Source organism: Rhamphochromis sp. 'chilingali', assembly GCF_963969265.1.
Source record: "Rhamphochromis sp. 'chilingali' genome assembly, chromosome: 5".
NCBI lineage: Eukaryota > Metazoa > Chordata > Actinopteri > Cichliformes > Cichlidae > Rhamphochromis > Rhamphochromis sp. 'chilingali'.
The window spans coordinates 10,296,343-10,315,435 of record NC_137932.1 but is presented as its reverse complement, the minus strand read 5'-3'; the positions used below and the strand labels follow the sequence as shown (position 1 = coordinate 10,315,435).

Here is a 19,093-nt window from a genome sequence, read left to right as displayed (position 1 = left end):
CCTGCTAATGAAACTGGCACGCCAGCATTTGCTGATGGTTTCACTGCTGACGGAAGCAACAGCATGAATGCAGACGTATACAGGCACTTTCTGCGTGCTCAGATTTAGACAGCTGAGTCGAAACTAACTGGACAACAACTCTAAACTTAGAGCTGAAGCAACCGAAGAGCTTTTAAATAGACGAGCAGGTAGACTAACGTGTCAGTCCAATCACCAGAACCAAACATGAACTCTAATGATCAGACTGAACCACCAAGAACTTAAGAAAGCTTTGAAGCTGAAACTTCAACTACACTAAAACTTTACATTTGTAAGTGAAAGTGTCTCACTGCAAACAGGAGTCATTTCTGAGCTGTAGCAGTTGTTAACGCCGATCACACAATCTGATGAAAATGTAACCAGGAACTAGAGAAATCATAAAAATATGCTTGGAGGGATCCTGCAGCTATTGCGAACCCACTGAAGGCATAACTCACATCTGCACTGAATAAGATTGACAGGCTTCTTCTCTGAACTGAAGTGAACCTCTTGCCCTGAGTGTGTGTGTAATGTGAGACAGGTCTTATGACAAGCACTAATAAGCCCAGACTCTTGACCCCGTGGCGGCTAAGCTGACACAGAGGAATGCACTACGACACTGCTAACAAACTCCTGCGACCTGTGCGTGGATAAGCGTGTGGCACGTCAGGTAATGGAGACAAAGCGGGAAATGCTTCGCATTCAGGTCACTGCGCTTAGACTGTAATTTTTTTCCTCAACATGGAAAAAGCCAGAATATTGATCTCTAAGAGAATTCTCTTTGATTTAAGATGTTTAATAAAAGCATCCCTTTGAGCATACATATGTAACTTCAACTCACATTTTAAACTAAACTTATGATTAATTAGTTTTCTTCTTCTCCACCTTTCAGGTCAAGGCACGTTAAGGACACTGATGTTGCTCTCATTTGTTTTAGCTAGAGTTTATGCTGTAGCTAAATTACTTCCTTCTTTCATCACAGTCCTTGTGGGCCTTTTGAAAATAATCCAATCATTAACTGCATGAGGTATGTTTATAGTAATTATGTACAATACTGTGCAAAAACCTAGAGCCACCCATCAAGTCTTTCAGTTTTTCTTTGGACATTGGCTCTTGTATTACTCATTTTTAGTTCCATCCTTGTACCTGACCATTTTCAGAGCTTTGTTTTCTTTCTTAGTTTTTTTTTTTTTTTTTTTTAAAGCCAAGTAATACTGACCTATGAATCATCCAAGCATAAAAAGGTACCTACCTCGAGGGATGAACCCCAATTATGTCTACAGATAACAGACAACTTAGCAAACAACCAATTTTAGCAGCCAGTCACAAAAATGTACAATTTGTTTCCATTTATTTAGTTCTGCACCAACAAGGTGATTCCCAAAGTGCTATTAGTCAAAAACTTGGCATATCTCAACACGGGGTCAAGTCTGTAAAGAGAAGCCAATGTGAAAGTGCCTTAAACCTGTACTCTTTCTTTTATCAAGGGATGAGTCTGTGGGAAAATAAACTTAAGCTCTCACCCTGCATGTGACCTTAGTGACAATTTTCCTTATGATTTAATGCTTTTGAGTCTATATACATCCCCAAAGTTGAGCCTTAACAGTTTATATGGATAACTTAATCAAAACAATAATTCCCATGCACTTATGAAGAAGAAAATTATTCATTTATGTTGTAGTGTTGGCAGTTTAAAATATCTGTGCTGAGTCTGTGAGGATTGTCATGCAAATTCAACGTTAAGGGGCCATTCAAGAAACTGCAGCTTTTTGGCTCAATGTTTTTGTTGTGCTTTAGCCCTGGAGCCTGATTTCCACACAGGTGCAACCTCAGTAGTTTGCCTTTTTACTGTGAAAACTGCTCATTGTTGTCCCAAGTGTACCTCTATGTACACTCCTGCTTTACAAAGACTCTGATATTAATTTTATTGGAAAAATTGTAGTGGCAGTTTTAAATAGCCGTAGAAGCAAAATGAGGGCAGAAAAATAGTAACTGGACCCAAAAAAAAAGGTCCCTTGTGCATTAGTGACTGCTGGGTATTTACCATACTGTGTGTGTGTGTGTGTGTGTGTGTGTGTGTGTGTGTTGGCATGTCTGTGTGCCGTCTCATATTGCGCTCAACATGACACTCAGCAGGCGTGACATCAGCTTTCTAGGAGTATCATGCGTCCAGCAGATAAGACAGGTTGTAGCCTCAGAACAGGAAAAAACAAATGAAATACACACACAGCTGCTTGCACTTAATGACTGTGTACACACACAAACACACCACTACTGTACATGTGCTCATCCAGGTATGTTTATTGTTTTCCAGAGTGCACTGATACGACACTGACCACAGACAAGAGCGAGCATTAGAAAAACAAAAAAAATGTCACATTTATGTTTATGTCTCATCAAAATGGTTAATAGATGGATGAATACTGCAAAAACAGAGTGCAGCATCTAACAGCTGAGTGATTATCCGAATATTGATTAGACAAATGTATTAAATGTATCGAAAATGCTCCAATAAAGCCTTGTATGATTATATCTGATACATGGCACGTGACCATAAAAATGTAAATCTGTCAACATAGGCAGCGCTAACGTATCTGTGGCAAGTTAGTAGACGTGTTGCTCAACCACAAAACGCACACAAAGAAAAAGGATTTAACTGAGCCAAAATGATTGACAGCTTGAACGTAATCACAACTTTGACACCTGGTGTCCTTTTGTTTATCAGTGGATCCTTAAAAATGTATATTTACATGATACGCATTATTTATATATTTTTTTATAGTATTAAATATCCTAATCCTACATGCACAAAATGCAGTGTTGTACAACACAGAGAGAGTTTTCTCTGATAATCATAAAAACAACCTTCTGCAAAAGGGCTGGTTTTAAATGTGTAGCTCACGCCTCACCCTTTTTCATTCTTCACTGAAAGCGTTACTGACCACACAGGGAGGAGGCTCAAGCCAACCGGCCCTTACAGAGTTACAGTCTATCAAATAATTTAATCTCATGGTAACTAAATTCTCCATATAACAGTACCACTCAACTCATATCACTTAACTATTTTGTTCATTCGCCTTGCATAGTGTCAGTCTATTTTACATTTACTGTTCTTGGGCTGGTCTTCAATAAAAGGATTTCACACATACACACACACACACGCACAAAAAAGTAGGTAATCATATATTATACAACACACAGCCTCATGTCAGCTAATCTCAGTGGGCTCCATGAGGAATGATGTAAGTGTCGTCTATGGAAACAAACCGAGCGTATTGCACATGGGTCTTTAAGAAAGCTGACTCAAGTGACTGAATAGCTTACAGTACTCAATGAGGGAACAAAAATGTCACCTCTCACTCTCAGTTAGATCATTTTGGCTTACAGCTACTATGCGCAGAGTGGAAATGCAACAGTGTTGCAGTGATCATCGCTCTGTACAAACACTTACTGCGTAAATTATTGCACCACACGTGTTAAGGGTTCCCTGCACCAAACGTTACACAGTAAATGAGATAAAGAAATGAGCACTGAGCAAACTCTCACTTGGCAAAACTCAGACATGGGGGCTGCGTGGCTGTAGTGAGAGGGAAAAAAAGGGGGTCAAAGTTCAGTTTACTGTATTTGTATTTGTGTGTTCGGTCAGAAGGAAGTTAACTGAGAACAGCCAGGTTTTTTTTGACGACAAGCGACTCTGCTTTCCACAATGGGGTGAGTCTATTTGGGCCACTCCACTGTGGCAAAAAAGGGGTGGGATTTGATATCGTCCACACCTCCCACACCTGCCCCCAGTCTCTCTGTCGGGTTGTACTGGAGCAGCTGCACAGGAGCACAAGACAGAAATTGAAGAGAAAAAAAAAACATTAATGAAACTAATAATTTAAATGACACAAATAAACCATATTATTCCAAAAGCCTTTCTCAACGTCTGAGTTAAAAACAGTACATCTGACAGTTTCAAACTACCACTAGCTGTTGCCTATGAAAGTATAAGCACTGTATTGCATACGATGATACCAAAATCAAGACATCAGGCAGATCCAATAAATACGGTATACAGTCTGTATATGCTGTCACCTTGTAGGCATAGCCACACTGGCTTACTGTTAGCTTCATGCTACATTAAGCAGAGAGAAATCCAGGCTGACCACATTAATATATATCCAAAGATTACCAAATTTTGAGGATTTGCAATTAGCTCTAAGATATTAGCACAGTGCCAGCTGTGTTATTAAGGACATGTCCATCATCAGTAGTGCATGTTCATCTGCCATAATCTGACTGACAAATGCATACTGTATATTCCTTATCATTTAATGACGTTAAAGTGAAGCTTGGCTTTTTTAAAAATATATTTGAAGATTTCACTGTTGTGTCATTGCACTTCTCAGAGATTACTAACATGTCTGGTGGAAAACATCAGTGAATGTCAACCCATTTCTTCCACTGTATTTGTTGCATACTAACCACTAGCACTACTATAAGAAATTATTAGTTGTTCTTCCTTTGTTCCTGGGAAAGCCCTACTCAATATCTGTTTAGGAGGGAAACCTAATTCTGTGTACAGCATTTAAGTTAGTAGTAATCACACTAGACTCTCACCTGCTCTAGCAGAGATCTGGCCTCATCCGAAACAGACTCGGGGATGTTGAGCGCTGTGTGACGACCGATTCCTGCTGGATGGCAGCGCAGCAGAGACTGTGCAGAGGGAAGGAGGAGTGGAAAGAAGAGAGGTAGATAACCATCATGTAAACACACAGAATATACAGACACCCGCAGAGCACAAGTCAATGTTAAAGCACCAGGACTGGACAAATAGGGAGGAGATCAGAGAGCGAGAGCACCTGAAACAACACTGATCACACCAACTGCAACAAGCTAATGATTTCAGCACTGTTGCTCTTTCTTGGAGCCGTCCCTCTGTGTGTGTCACATGAAGTGAAAATCACAGGAAAAAGAAAGAATGACAAAAACATTATTGTGTTTGGTTCGTTTGTTCTTCGCTTACACAGAGAAAGCTTCCTGGAAGGGACAGCAGCTCATCACCGGTAAATGCGAAACGTTTTTTTATATTTTGAGAGGTAAAACCTGATCAGGTCAAATTATCAGTTCACTCAGAGGAAAATAAAGCAAACCTAATCCTGCAAGTGAGAAAAAGTAAGCAGTAAGACCTCCAAATGCTTTCCTAACCACAGTATATAGCCCAATTGTTGAAATAATTGACAATAATGAGTGTAATTGCCGCTTGTTGTAAAAGCACTTTTCTCAGTGCATCTTCACTGACAGGCTGGAAATGCTAGAGCAAAATGTGTGCACCAAGCAAAAGCCTTAAACTGTGTGTGTTTGTATGGGGGGGGGCCTGTGTGTTTTTTCCATCAGTTAGGTCGGTTGGCTCTCTCTCTCTCTCCTGATACGTGCTGCAGGAGTTCTGGCTGCGTTCCTAGCCGCAGTCAAGACTGCTCCAGGCAAGATCTTATCCTGCAAGGATCAAGAGACACTATGTGTGCCTGTGTGAGTGTATCCTTGCCAGGACTGTACCAAGACATAATCATCAAAGGAGACATCTGTGTCACTCAGTTTGCTTTTTGTTTATTTATTTGTTTTGGGATTTTTTTTCATTTTTTTACCCAGGTAAGTAGTTGTTTATTGTTCCAACACAATGGCCCTAACCTAACACCCCGACTCATGTCTGAGCCACTGAAAAGAAGCGCTGATGGCTGATATGAAAATGTGCCCACTGGCAATCAGTTAGAATTTATTGAAATTTAATAGACAATGAAAAATTGAAGGGACGCTCTGCACCTGCACTGGCCGTTTGTGCTTGCATCCGTGTGCGAATTTGTCCTTCAAGAGAGCAGCAAGTTATAATTAGCATGCGTTTGTGTACATGCATAACAGCTATAAATGTATCCATTATCTTCAAAACAAAAGGCTCTGAGATTCTCCCCTTTCTCCCAAGCTGGTCCTAAAAGATGGTCCCCTCTGATCCTGGACCAGCCGAGCTGCAGCACCTTGAGAGCTGCCCTGGTCTTCACCTTCCACGGCGATCTAAGGTCGGTGTGCTCCAAGCCCAGCGCTGCTCTAGGAGCCAGCAAAGAGGCCCGGTGAGAGCTGACCCCATGGCCCAGCAGATGGAGCTCAGGCTGGGGGAGAAAGTCACACCGACACCCCTGGCACTCCCTGAGAACCAGAGTAAGAGACTGCAGCCAAGACGCACCTCGCACAAACACGCACACACCAAAACAACAACCTCCACCTACTCAAACACATACAGACACGCGCGCAGAATCACACACAACCTGGCACGACCATAAAGAGTGTGAGAGAGTTGAAAGCCAAGACACCTACAGACATCCCACAACACCTTCGCAACAAAGATAAAAAAACAAAACAAAACAGTTTTTGTACTTTTTGACTCACCATGCCTGTCAGGAGTTCAAACAGGATGGCGCCCAAACTCCACCAATCACACGATGCCGTCTCCTCACCAATACCTCCCACCTCTGAAGCGAGAGCGAGAGGAGAGAGACAGAAATGATCAATAAATTAAAAAGCAGAGAAATCATCTGTGTGTGGGAGAGGAACCCAGGTAGCAATAATAAACTAGTGACAAATGTGAAGTCGGGATATGATCAACCATACAGACGTGGAGTCGTTGATCTTAAGCCTACGATAAACTTTAAGGATCTTGCTTTTGTGCCACCGTTTCAGAGTAACAACTTGGATTAATATTTTGCTGAATTGTTGCAATCAATTCGAAATGAGCACAAAAACGTGGCCACACTCACACACAAAGTGTGTGTCTCATAAAAGGGTGATTTGCATAATAAAAAGCAGTTAAATTGAGGAAACCGTCTGTGCTGCAACTTCACGCCATCTGCATGACCTGACCTCAAACACAAACACACACACTCATGCAACACACAGACACTCAGGCAGCACATACACACACACACACAAATCAAGAAAGATAAAGCAGGAACACTTGAGGAAAAAAAAAGAGTAAAATATGTTGTTCATTTTTCTTTACTCCCACATTTTCTTTTAGTTGAGCTCAGGGCTAAAACTAATGACATCAGCTTGTTTGAAGAAAAAAAATTCTTCATTCAAGTATTTCTTTGCTCCGTAAAGTGTCAGAAACTAGTTTCCTATTTTACTTACATCCCAAAATTATGTATTTTGTTCAAAAACCTGACAGAAATAACTGATCTACAACCCATCTGGCAGGCTCCGCAGCACAAGTCTAACTAAGACACAGAGAACAAGAGTGACACTTGTTTGCAAAAGTCAAGCGTGTACGGCAGCTCCATTGGGTACCAGATGGCCTCTTGTGCCGCTTAGTGTCCCTCTCCTCTCCTGTCCAGAGGGAGGGGGTCTGGTCGCCCACTGGGCCGGGACCCAGGGTCATGGTTGTGTGCGCCCAGGGACCTGGCTCCTCAGCTGGAGGAGGATATTAGACAAAGACCCCTCGTCTCCTGGAGGCTGCTGAGAACTCCAGGGGACTGTGCAGCTCTCTTGCAGCCAAGGTTAGAGAGGGCTATGATACGACTTGCATGTTTCATATACTCACAAACACACACACGCGCGCGCACGGCCAACTGAGCAACCAGTCTTCAGGGCTCCCCAGGACTACTGTTTTGACAGCCAAGGAGAGAAGATCGTCATTGAATGGACCAGTGATACCTGTGTAGTTATAAGCTGGAGGGAAAATACTGGACACACACACACACACACGCGAACGTCTCAGAGCAAGGTCGATGTCATCACAATGGATTAATGTCTAAGGAGCTGCAGGGAGAGTACAGTGGAGCTGGCTACACTTACCGCTCTGTCAGAGCGAGGCAGGAGAAAGGGAGATGCAGAAAGAGAGGAGAGGATGGGCGAATTAACTGCATCCACAGGCCATGGGTCGTGCAAAGCCCAGTGTTACGGTGTGCTACACGATGTGCACATTTTCCACACTGAGCATACTTAAACTAACTTTGCATTGTATTTCTTCAACAGCTCAAAGAAGAAGAAGAAAAAAAAAACACACGAGAATTCTAAGACAACAAAGGGATACAGACAAGTTCAGCTCCAACGCGACAACAATACAGTGTGTTCACCTCATGGCCTCTTCTTCCCTTTCCCCTCAACAATGAAGTTCCCTCCTACTTTGTATCTTAATCACACTTCATCTCCTCCCTCCTGGGGGCCATAAGGAACTTTCTCTCTTCTCCTCTCGGTCTGACTTCCCTAAAAACTTAACCGACAGTCATTACCAAAAGAGGAAGTCAAGTATATGCAGGTAGGAAGTAAGGAAGGATTGATGTTTGCTGTTCCAAGGCAAGGCGAGCACTGTGTGTAAAGGATCTCTCGACAATTTAAAACAAAGAGATTTACACAAGACATGCAAGGTATAAATACATTTGTATAAAAAGATTCCATTATAAAAACGATACGACGAAACCACAAAGAGACTGTGAATAAACTTCAAGTTTATGGGAAAAACTAAAGAAAAGAAAAGGCCAAGACCCTACACCGTGCATGAATGGAATCTCTGGATTAAGAAGGAACTTTAGATCAACACGAACATCTACAAATATACACACACTTGTGAACTTTTGACCAGTGTCCAGTTTTGCCTGCAATCTCAATGATAAACTAATTGAAAACTCCTAATCACGTGTAAGTTGGGCCAAGCAGATAAAATCCTTTAACTAATCTGACTAACAAGCAAACAAATCTTAGGATGTCTTTCTGGGAGTTCCTTTCTCAAGGTATCAACGCACAAAAAGATCTACTAACGTTTGCAACTACCATTAATACATTTAACATTGGGAAAAAAGGATATCTTATTTTTTGCACTTGATAATGAAATGAACTGACTGCGCCATTTAGTAAATCTGACCCTTAATTTTATGATGACACGGGTCCAAAGCCCCGACCAACATTTGGAACCAGTAGCTGTGAAGTCCAAACAACTTTGAATTGATTTGTAGTGAAGGTTTCTTCTAATTAGACAAGATATACTCAAATGTTGCCAGTAAAATGACCCCATATCACAACAAAGACACCAGATCACCTCCACTCTAGGGGGCAGGGGGTGAATTTCTTTTTCCATCTGCATGTACATGTATAGCCTCTCAGCCTGGGGAAACATTAGCAGCTGAATTATTTGACATACATAAAAAATGTGAGCAATGACAGTGTCACTCAGAATCTGGTCTTTCATCTGACTTGTTAGAGTGACATACCAAGATAAGGTAAATCATGATATAATCTAGAGGTGACTGGTCGATAAATTTGCAGTTGCCTTAATGTAGCTCAGAGTTCATGTCCACATCAAGATTCCTGGCATATTTACAAGCAGAGTAAACACACTGAAATAGTAAAGCAGAAGTACTTTAAGGCTTCAGGGTACATGTTCTTCTTTGTATAACCTTTCAAAAAATAATGAGATGATGGCTCTGTGTCAAAAGGAGAACTAAACTGTAACTTCAATCAGATCAGGCGTGGCTGAGTAGGTAAAAGGACTTAAAAAAACAAAACAAAACAAAAACAATAAAACAAACAGTGGTTATGATGATCGTGTCCTGAGGAACTGCCTTGTCACCTCAGAGAGGAAGAATATTTAATTTCCCTTTTCTTAGAAATCGAAGACAATCGGTTTTGGCTGTGCTTCCTTCTCAGCAGAACAATAAACAATTCCCATTTCTGCTCAAATCAGGTCGTGTTCGCGCAAAGGCGTTTTTTTTTTTTTTCTTACCAGGAACAAAACATTAGCCATCTGATGTTTATCAGTAAAGAAAAAAAATGGTGAGAAAATAAATAAGCAGAAGTGCTGGACAAACGGATTAATGCCCTGCTGCCGATGCATTTTCCAAGAACACTCCTGTGTTTTTTTGGGTGTGAATATGTGTTATTTAAAAACATGTTTCTCTCCTTCTGACACACACACACACACAGTCACAGCAGGCCCCCTGCTAGCTTTCTGGCAAACATTCATAAATCTGTCATCAGGAATGAAGCCATTGCATGAGTTGACCCTGTCTGGATAAACAGCAATGCATAACAAGGGCAGGACACACACACACACACACACACACACACACACACACACACACACACACACACACTGGTGTGACATAAATAAATAAACAAAGTGTGTGACAGCTTCTACATTTTAATGTGTCTTTATGGATGAATTTTAAATAAAGATGAGGCAGAACGAGACGCTAGAAAGAGAGAGAAAGTTGCCAGCGTTTGAGTAGGACAGTCGATATATGTCGAAGCAGTCTTTTCATTTAACAGCAGCGTAACACACCCCCTGTTGGCAGCTAAAATGCATTACATCCTTAAATTCACATGGGATCAACTTGTTTGACTAACTAGACCTTTCACACTTAGGCCGAGGTGGGTTCAGTTTCAGCTCAGTTCACAGGTCATCTGCCTTTTATCACAGAACCACATTTTCTTCCCGGTCACATATTGTCGTAAAATGTTTTTGATGCTACGGCATGAATTATACTAATGTGAGCCAAACACATTATTTTTTCAGGAGGAACTGCAGATGGCTTAGATGAAGTAAAGGTGTCATTATGTTGCTGTCTCCTGCGCCTCTTACCATTGAAACACGCTGTCAAGGATGACTTCCATTGAACTAAAAACTGTAAATTTTGGTTTAACTGAAACATTTTGATATCATTTTAAATGAAATATATTTATGGGTACCAAATATGTACCAAAAATACATGAGGATAGAACTTAAAAAGCTTGCATAAAATACAATGCATTAAAAAAATCTTTTAATGAGGCTATATTTACTGGATAAGCATCATCCGCATATTACAGTTTACTCATCAACCACGCATTTGAGACTAGTGTAAAAATTACCACTGCTTACAATAACTGAAGAAAAATAAACAAGTGGGATGTCTTTGCTCACCATTTAAGAGTTTAAGCTAGCTTCCACATCACTCACAACACATGTCTCAAAATGTATGCACTTCTATTAGTAAGCTGTTAAACAAGCTGCTGCCAAGGGAATAAAAATGAACACTTTGGATATTAAAGAGAGCATTTGTTCCTTTCAGATTTATTACAAAAGTGAGACACTGTACGTTCTAGACAAAAGGAGGATTTAAATCTGAAGTGACCTTCCTGACTTGAGCGAGAGGATGAATATGAAAGAATAGCTAAATATAAGTGTGTGGGAGAGTGAATGGGTGTGAGGGTCATTGTGAGTGTCTCAGAATGCATCCAGTGTTTTCAACTAGCCGCTAAAACATTTTGAGAAGATTAAACACATCACGCACACTCTGCCTGACAGCCTTAGTGTGAAGCCACCTGCTTAAAGGACCAATACATTAGACGGCACACATACATGTACAAATGCCCAACCACGCATGCTGAAGGGCTAAGTAGGGACTCGGTGCTGTAGTCTAGCACCAGTTTGTTTTAGGCAGCTTTTAAACAGCATGCCAGAGCTGCCACAAGCAGGCCCGCCGTGCTACCAGTTGACTGCTGCACAACAGCGCACTCTACAGGACATCAGAACAACTACAACGAGATTCAGCAACTCACATTTGTGGAGGAAGAGTTAAAAATGAATGGCGTTTCTTATTTATTCTTAATATACTGACCAATTAGACAGGTAAATAAAATGAATAAGAAGTATTTTAACCCCATGAAAGATTTATGTACATTTATTTTATTTTGTTAGTTTTTCAATACTTCATATTTCATTAGTTTATATAAAAAGGAGCTTTTTTTGCAAGCTCCTTTGAGTATTATGGTGGTGGGAATTATCAAAAGTCAGCATATAATTAACTGCAAATATACCCACTAACTGATAAAATGAAAGAAATCAATAGAAAAATGTACTGAAACCTTTGCATATGTCTCACCTGGCGCACAGTACATATTGGCAATGGCCTGTTTGTCACAGGATTCCTCCACATCACTCCAGCTGCAGAAGTAGGTAAGCTGAACGTGACCTAAGATGAGAAGAAAAGACAGAAAGCGTTCAGCTTGGAGTCTGTTAAACATAAATCTGTTGCTCTGCCTCTCATCAAACCCACACGTCTAGTGTCACCCAGACACTCAACTTTTCAAACTGTTCACCCCACCTTTAAAGCACTTCCTTCCTCCATTCCTTTCTGCCGCTCTACATCCCTCTGAACTTTTCAAGCACACAGCCCCAGCGATTACTCCTGTTTAGCGGGTACCCGTTAACGCTATCATTAGAACTAATGGTGTCATTAGGTAGCCATGGCCATTAGCCTGGGCTAGCCAGACTGATGCACCACACTAGGCCGTTGATGGGCCCTTTAGAACAATAATTACCACCAGGGAGACGAAAACAGCCACTCAGCTAATTAGATGCTTGTTGATAACGAGGTGGAGAGAGATGATTGTAGGACGACAAAAGAAGAAGTTGAGGGGGAATCTGTGACCTCATGGTAAAACAACGCTTTCGCTTCTCAGAGAGACTTCATTCTGCTAAACAGATTAGATCACGGCTGACTGATGAAGGCTGTGGACTGTATCTTTACAATGCAAGTTATCCAGTTTGGGGAGGGAAAAAAGGGCAAATTAAACATGACAACTGTTATATACAGTAGCTGCTTCATGGTGATTTATTTATCTCTTTTTAAACCTGGTTTTGTCCAGCTTCTGGTAAATTTAATCAAGATTAGATTAATCAAGTGCGCATTTAATTTTCATATTGACTGTTAGAGGTTTAAATTGCTTCCCTGGTTTCTTGTTTTAGTGCATTTTATCGTTTCATGTAGGGCCGTGCGATATGACTAAAATCTCATATCCCGATATAAAACATCTATCGTCCCGATAACGATAAAAATCACATTTTCTGTAAATTCTGTGAATCTCGGGTAGCTGAAGTGTTTCCAGCTGGGCGTCGTGTACCTGGAGTCGACTGTTTCAAATGATGCAAGAAACTACACATTTTTAGACATAGGTTGTAACGGCCGCTGTTTTCTTTGTGAGTATTTATTACACGCCGTGCTGCAGGGAAAAGCCTGTTCTAACGTTTGAGTCTAAGGTTTATTTTTTAGCACCTGACGGCTCTTTTTTTTGCTTCTCATCCGTAAATACTCTGCATACTTTTTCACGTGATTTCGTTTATTTTGAAAAGTCTCAACAGGATCTTGAGCTTTATTGTGAAGGATTTATGTGGAAACTAAACAAGCGGACATGCCATGGTTTTACCATCGTTGTTGCTAACGACAATGCATAAAAACAGGCGCTTGTCCGTCAGTAGTGTGGTTATATTAAATATAAGAGAAAGAGAGAACTTTAAGAAATTAATATAGCCACTACAGTAGGGCTGCTCGATTATGGCAAAAATGATAATCACGATTATTTTCACTGAAATTGAGATCTCGATTATTTGACGATATTTATTTAACAATAACAATGTATTGAATAATGACTTTAAAGATTGTCAAAAAATAATATAAAATAGTGTGCAAATACTGATAACAGTGCAAATGTTTGCAATATAAAAAATAAATGAAAAATGTAAACATCTATGTTTAGTAAACTTTGCATTGTTGCTCTGTGGTGCAGCTACGACACCGTAGCAAAGTTTACACACTATGTCTACTTGATCCACGTCTGACTCCGCAAACCCATAATGTTTCCACACCACTTTAGTTTTTTTTTTACCTCTCTTTTCAACCAACGGCAGTCACTCTCCTCTCCAAATAACTTCTGCTTAGCTTTCCGAGCTTCCCTCGGGTCCTCTTAATCAGCGGTACCCAACCTTTTTTGCGCCACGGACCGGTTTATGCCCGACAATATTTTCACGGACCGCCTTTAAGGTGTCGCGGATAAATACAACAAAATAAAACTAGTACCGGTACCGAAAAAAAGAAGATTTATTCATAACACACGTGAAAAGACCCAGGGAAACCGAGTTAACGATAAAAGCGATAACAAAATAACGCTGAAAACTGATAAAAACCCTGAAAACTATACATTTCACACTTGAGCCTCAACTCTCGCGGCCCGGTACCAAACGAATCACGGACCGGTACCGGTCCGAGGCCCGGGGGTTGGGGACCGCTGCTCTTAATTATTGTGACACGTGTTCGAAATGCAGAGAGGTGCGCTCGATTTTCCACACGGAGCAGCGCGAGAGTAAAGCACGAGGGAGGGGCTAATAATCGGCTCAGTCATTTTTAATGATCGTTGAAAGCCCAGATCGTAATCGAGATTAAAATTCGATTAATTGAGCAGCCCTACACTACAGTGACCATCAAAACGATGAAAAAACTGTTTATTTTGCGACACCACATATCGAACAGCCCTAGTTTCATGTGTAAAAGTCCTTAACATACATGTTACCCATGTACCCAGTAATCCACCAAGAAGTGACGGGAATGATGACTTGGGGTAGCTATTACCAAGGTTGGAAAAGTATGGTAAACTAGACTAATTATTAACATTCTGTCATTAAACTGCATATCCTTCTTTCTTTACTTATCAAACATAACTAAATATTAATTTTGATCTTATTCCCCTTTAAGGACTGATTAAATGCCCGACAGAATAAAAACAAAACCCTTAACACAATTATAAAGGGTATGGACAAAAAAAAAAAAAAGTCTGACCTTGGTGGTCAAGCAGGATGTTATTGGGATTTAGGTCCCGGCAGATGATCCCTTCTTGGTGTAGAGAATCCAAGGCTGTCACCATCTCTACTGCCCAGCACCGTACAAACTCCTCCGGGATACGAGCTTGGGAAGCAGCCAACGACAGCTTGTCCAGCTCGGCAAACAGCCGGGATACTTCTTTATCAAATTCGCTGCCACCTGTATTACTAATAACTCTTGATGATTCGTCATCAAGTCCTAATAAATTCTCAACCGCTCCACAGGCCTCTGTGCCATTTGTGGCCGAGTCAGAGCCTGTGCTGTTTGGAACCAAGTCTGTGTTTACTCTTGCACTGGGCTCTAGTTTCTCACTATGAGAATCAGTGTCTGGAATGCCTGTGTCAAGAGGGAGGTCATTATTTTGGCGTTCAGAGTGGATAAACATTTTGTCAGAAGCCTCTTGTCCCAATGCCAGACTGTAGTCATCCAAAAGCGAGTTGAATGGAGATGGAGATGCAACACTCGTGTCACAAGTTGCAGAGGCTGTACATAAAGATGAAAGGTCCTGCTCCAGTGGCTGTTCCTCCTCTTCCTCAGGCTGAGTATGAAGCTGTAAGACATCTGGCTGGATGAACTTTTGAGGAGAGGCCGTGACCTCGAGGCCCAGACACACTCCTGAAGTCTCCAATTCCTCCTGTAAAGAGTCTGCAGTCCCGCTCACTACAGGGAGGTTCACCAAAAGGTCTGGTGGATGCCCCTCATCCTCCACTACTGCTTCTTTAAATGAGATCACTGGCACTGACTCATTGGAGGCTTTATCACTACAGTCCAAACCCCAAAGATCCAACCCGGGACCTTTGACCTCCTGAGCCAGCTCTGGAAGATCTTCAGTTACACCTGAGTCCAGGTCGGACGTAGAAAAGAAAGGGACTTGTTTATGAGAGGGACGCTGCTCTCCTAGTTCAAGGCACATAACCTCGCTTGCACTGTCTTTGCTGTCAATACGAAAAAACTCCATTGGCGTGTTCTTGGACTCATCTAAAGACAGAGGCACAGCGGGGGAACGTAAAGGACTAAAGACTTCATTGTGATCCTGTCCCTCACCGCGGTTTTGATCGCTGTCTTGGGCATTACCGCTTTTATCAGACAACTCACTGAAGAAGCCAAGCTCCTGAGAACTGATTGGTGAAGAAAGGCTTTCATTGCTGAGAAGTGAGCGGCTACGTGACGATGTGGTGGTCGTTGCATTAGGTACCTCTAATGAGAGCATTTCCTGCTCGCTCTTCTCTTCCTCCTCCTGCAGTGCATCCGGTTCTACTTTCTCCTGTTCATACTCATTGCAAAGGGTCAAATAGCTGTTGGTGCACTCTTCTTCAGAAGTGGCTCCAGAGTCAGTTTGCTCCACAAGCCTGGGAGGAAGAACGCTTTTAAGAGGAGAAAAGAGGCTCTCGGGTTCCTTCTGTAGCCCAGAGACAGACTCTGAATCAGCAACAGGCACCGAACCACAGCTGGCTGAATCTACTTCCAGCTGTGGCATGGTATGTTGAGGAGAGCGCACGGCAGTTGTGTGACTTTTCTGGATGAAAGGGATGTCAAAGCTGTCCTCTGGGCTGGAGTTATGCATGTATTTTCCAATGTGAGACCACAGTTTCCCACCTGAAAAAAGCAGAGCATTAAAAAGAAAACAGTGCACAATATGGGGAGAACCAGAGGTATCAGAAGTAGAACTTAGGGAGCAGACAGAAACAAATGAGCCAATATTAGCTAGATAATCACTTTCCTGTTTTTCTTTGTGATTATTATCATGAACACATAATCTTGTTCCTAGGAAACAGTTTTCTTTATCTAAAACATTTCTGCTCCAGCGTTAACAATAACAACTTATCTTCCTGTAGACCAGAGGTCCCCAACCATTGGCCTGAGGACTGCTACCAGGCCGCAAAGACAGAAGAAAATTGCTTAAAATTGTATGTATTTTATTTTTTATCAGTTTTCCAGACATTTTTACTTTTCCAAACAATGCCACTTTCGAGTTGGACTTAACTCCTGCACTTAACTTAGTTCTGAGATTTTTTTCTGCCCCCATGCATCAGTAACTCTGAAAGCTAACCCTCACAAAAAGCTGAGGACAATGGAAAGAAAACTGTATTTAAAAGAAAATGTCAAGAATCCCATTTAAATTGCAGCTTCAGGTGCAACTTTCGCAACAGGTGATTCACACGCTCCACATCTACTCTGTATAATATTGCCCAGCTAGCTAATAAAGCCATGAAACAAGCTCTGGGCTCCCACTGATTCTGCATTATGGCGAATTGGTATTGATGTGATAATCATGTAATAATTATTGACAGTGCATAATATAAAGTGCGATAGTTATATTTGCATTACAAGCTGCCACCCTCTAGTTCATGATAAAACAGGGGCCCACTGCTCTAGAGAACACATTACAGATCGTCTATGTGGAGAGGTCAGGTGACTAAGCTAACCATAACATCAAATTTTACATTGGATGTGAAACACCTTTGATTCTACGCCTCTACACTCTTCTTCCATTCTTCACTTAAAATTTACTGGTACTTGTTAACTACTTAACAAGTACTTAGTGCGCATGCGCCAACCAGCGTGCAGCCTGTTACAGTCGCTCCTGCTTTTCTCTTAGTTTAGCTTTTTTTTTCCTACGTATCCTCCGTTTTCTATCTCTTACTCAATCATGTGGATTGAGAGAGTTTTTGTTCTTCTGGTGGCCGTGGAACTGTTACTTTTATCAAGGAACGGGACCGCGGCACATCTCCTACACGCACGGACTGTTTACTCCAGAGATCAGCTGATCGCCCTGATGCCGGCCGGTTCGCTGGCCAGGCCCGCAGAAGTACCAGCTGAAATTTGGAGGAAAACACATCGGGGATGCAGAGGTCAAGGACAGAAGAGAAGAAAAAAGGTGACGGTGAGACAGCGGAGGCTCGAAGCGAGGAGGAGGTTTAAACCGTGTCTGCCGTCTATCGTGATGGGTAATGTGCGATCGTTGGCAATTAAAATCGACGAGCTCTCAGCACTGGTACGGAGTCAGAGGGAATACCGAGAGTGTAGCCTGATGTGTTTCACCGAATCATGGATGCACCAGGACATTCCCGATGAGAATGCTTCCGTGGAAGGCTTCCACACTGTTCGGGCGGACAGGGACAGCATCGCTAGCGGTAAGCGGAAAGGAGGTGGGCTTGCTGTTTTAGTTAACAACCGGTGGTGTAACCCTGCCAACATAACAATCAAAGAAAGGATTTGCTGCCCGGACACTGAACTGTGTGCTGTTGGACTCAGGCCGTATTATTTACCCAGGGAATTCTCTCACGTCATCTTGGTGGCTGTTTATGTACCCCCCTCTGCTAACCCCACAGCTGCATGTGACACTATCCACTCTGCCATAGCTCGGCTACAGACTCAGCACCCGAGTGCCTTTATTGTGATCTCGGGTGACTTCAACCATGTATCACTGGACAATACACTACCAACATTCAAATAATATGTGGACTGTCCCACCAGGGGAGAGAAAACTTTAGACTTACTGTATGCTAACGTCAAGGATGCATACAGCTCCTCCTCCCTCCCCCCACTTGGTAGGTCAGATCATAACCTGATTCACCTCACCCCCCGCTATGTGCCAATTGTGAGGAGGGAACCTGTGACCACCAGGACTGTCAGGAGGTGGTCAGAGGAGGCCTTAGCAGAACTACAGGGCTGTTTCGAGGTGACCGACTGGGAAACACTCTGTGAGCCTCACGCCGAGGACATCAATGGGCTTACTGAGTGTATCACAGACTACATAACTTTCTGCACCGACTCCATTGTTCCAGCTCAGACTGTTCATTGTTACCCAAATAACAAGCCGTGGGTGACTAAGGACATCAAAGCCCTCCTCAACAACAAGAAGAGGGCTTTCAGAGGGTGCAACAAAGAGGAGGTGAGGAAGATCCAGGTGTTACTAAAGGACAAGATCAGAGAGGCTAAGGACAATTACAGGAGGAAGCTGGAGTGGAAACTCCAGCAGAACAGCATGAGAGAGGTGTGGAGGGGCATGAAGACCATCACTGGATTCAGGCCAACCAACAGCAGGGGAACTGAGGGAGGTGAGAATAGAGCCAATGAGTTGAATCTGTTTTTCAATAGATTCGACACCACAGTGTCTGCTCCTACCCCCACAACCTCACCTGTAGTCAGCCTGGAATCCAGAGCCACACCACTGTGCCAGCCTCTCTCTTCACATGTTGCCTCCTGTGAGATTCCTGACACCCCTCCCCCACCCATCACCTTCACTCAATACCAGGTTGAGATGCAAATGAGGAGACTTCACTCAGGCAAGTCTGCTGGACCAGACGGAGTGTGTCCCCTTGTCCTCAAGACCTGTGCCCCCCAGCTGTGTGGAGTCTTTCATAAATGGTCCCGGTGATGTGGAAGACATCATGCCTCGTCCCTGTACCAAA

General features: G+C 42.3%; 1 protein-coding gene across 2 annotated transcripts in view; it reads right to left on the bottom strand.

The window, feature by feature from the left end:
• Positions 1 to 2,305: 2,305 nt before the first annotated feature.
• rps6kc1 (ribosomal protein S6 kinase polypeptide 1) overlaps positions 2,306 to 19,093 on the bottom strand; it is a 30,645-nt gene continuing 13,857 nt past the window's right edge. For both annotated transcript variants that reach the window (XM_080881744.1, XM_080881745.1), the window contains 5 exons: positions 14,637 to 16,274; positions 11,907 to 11,996; positions 6,439 to 6,521; positions 4,621 to 4,716; positions 2,306 to 3,837 (listed from right to left, as the gene is read on the bottom strand). In XM_080881744.1, the coding sequence (XP_080737870.1) occupies positions 3,736 to 3,837; positions 4,621 to 4,716; positions 6,439 to 6,521; positions 11,907 to 11,996; positions 14,637 to 16,274 (2,009 nt within the window). In that variant the 3' untranslated portion in view covers positions 2,306 to 3,735. The remainder of the gene's footprint in view (positions 3,838 to 4,620; positions 4,717 to 6,438; positions 6,522 to 11,906; positions 11,997 to 14,636; positions 16,275 to 19,093) is intronic.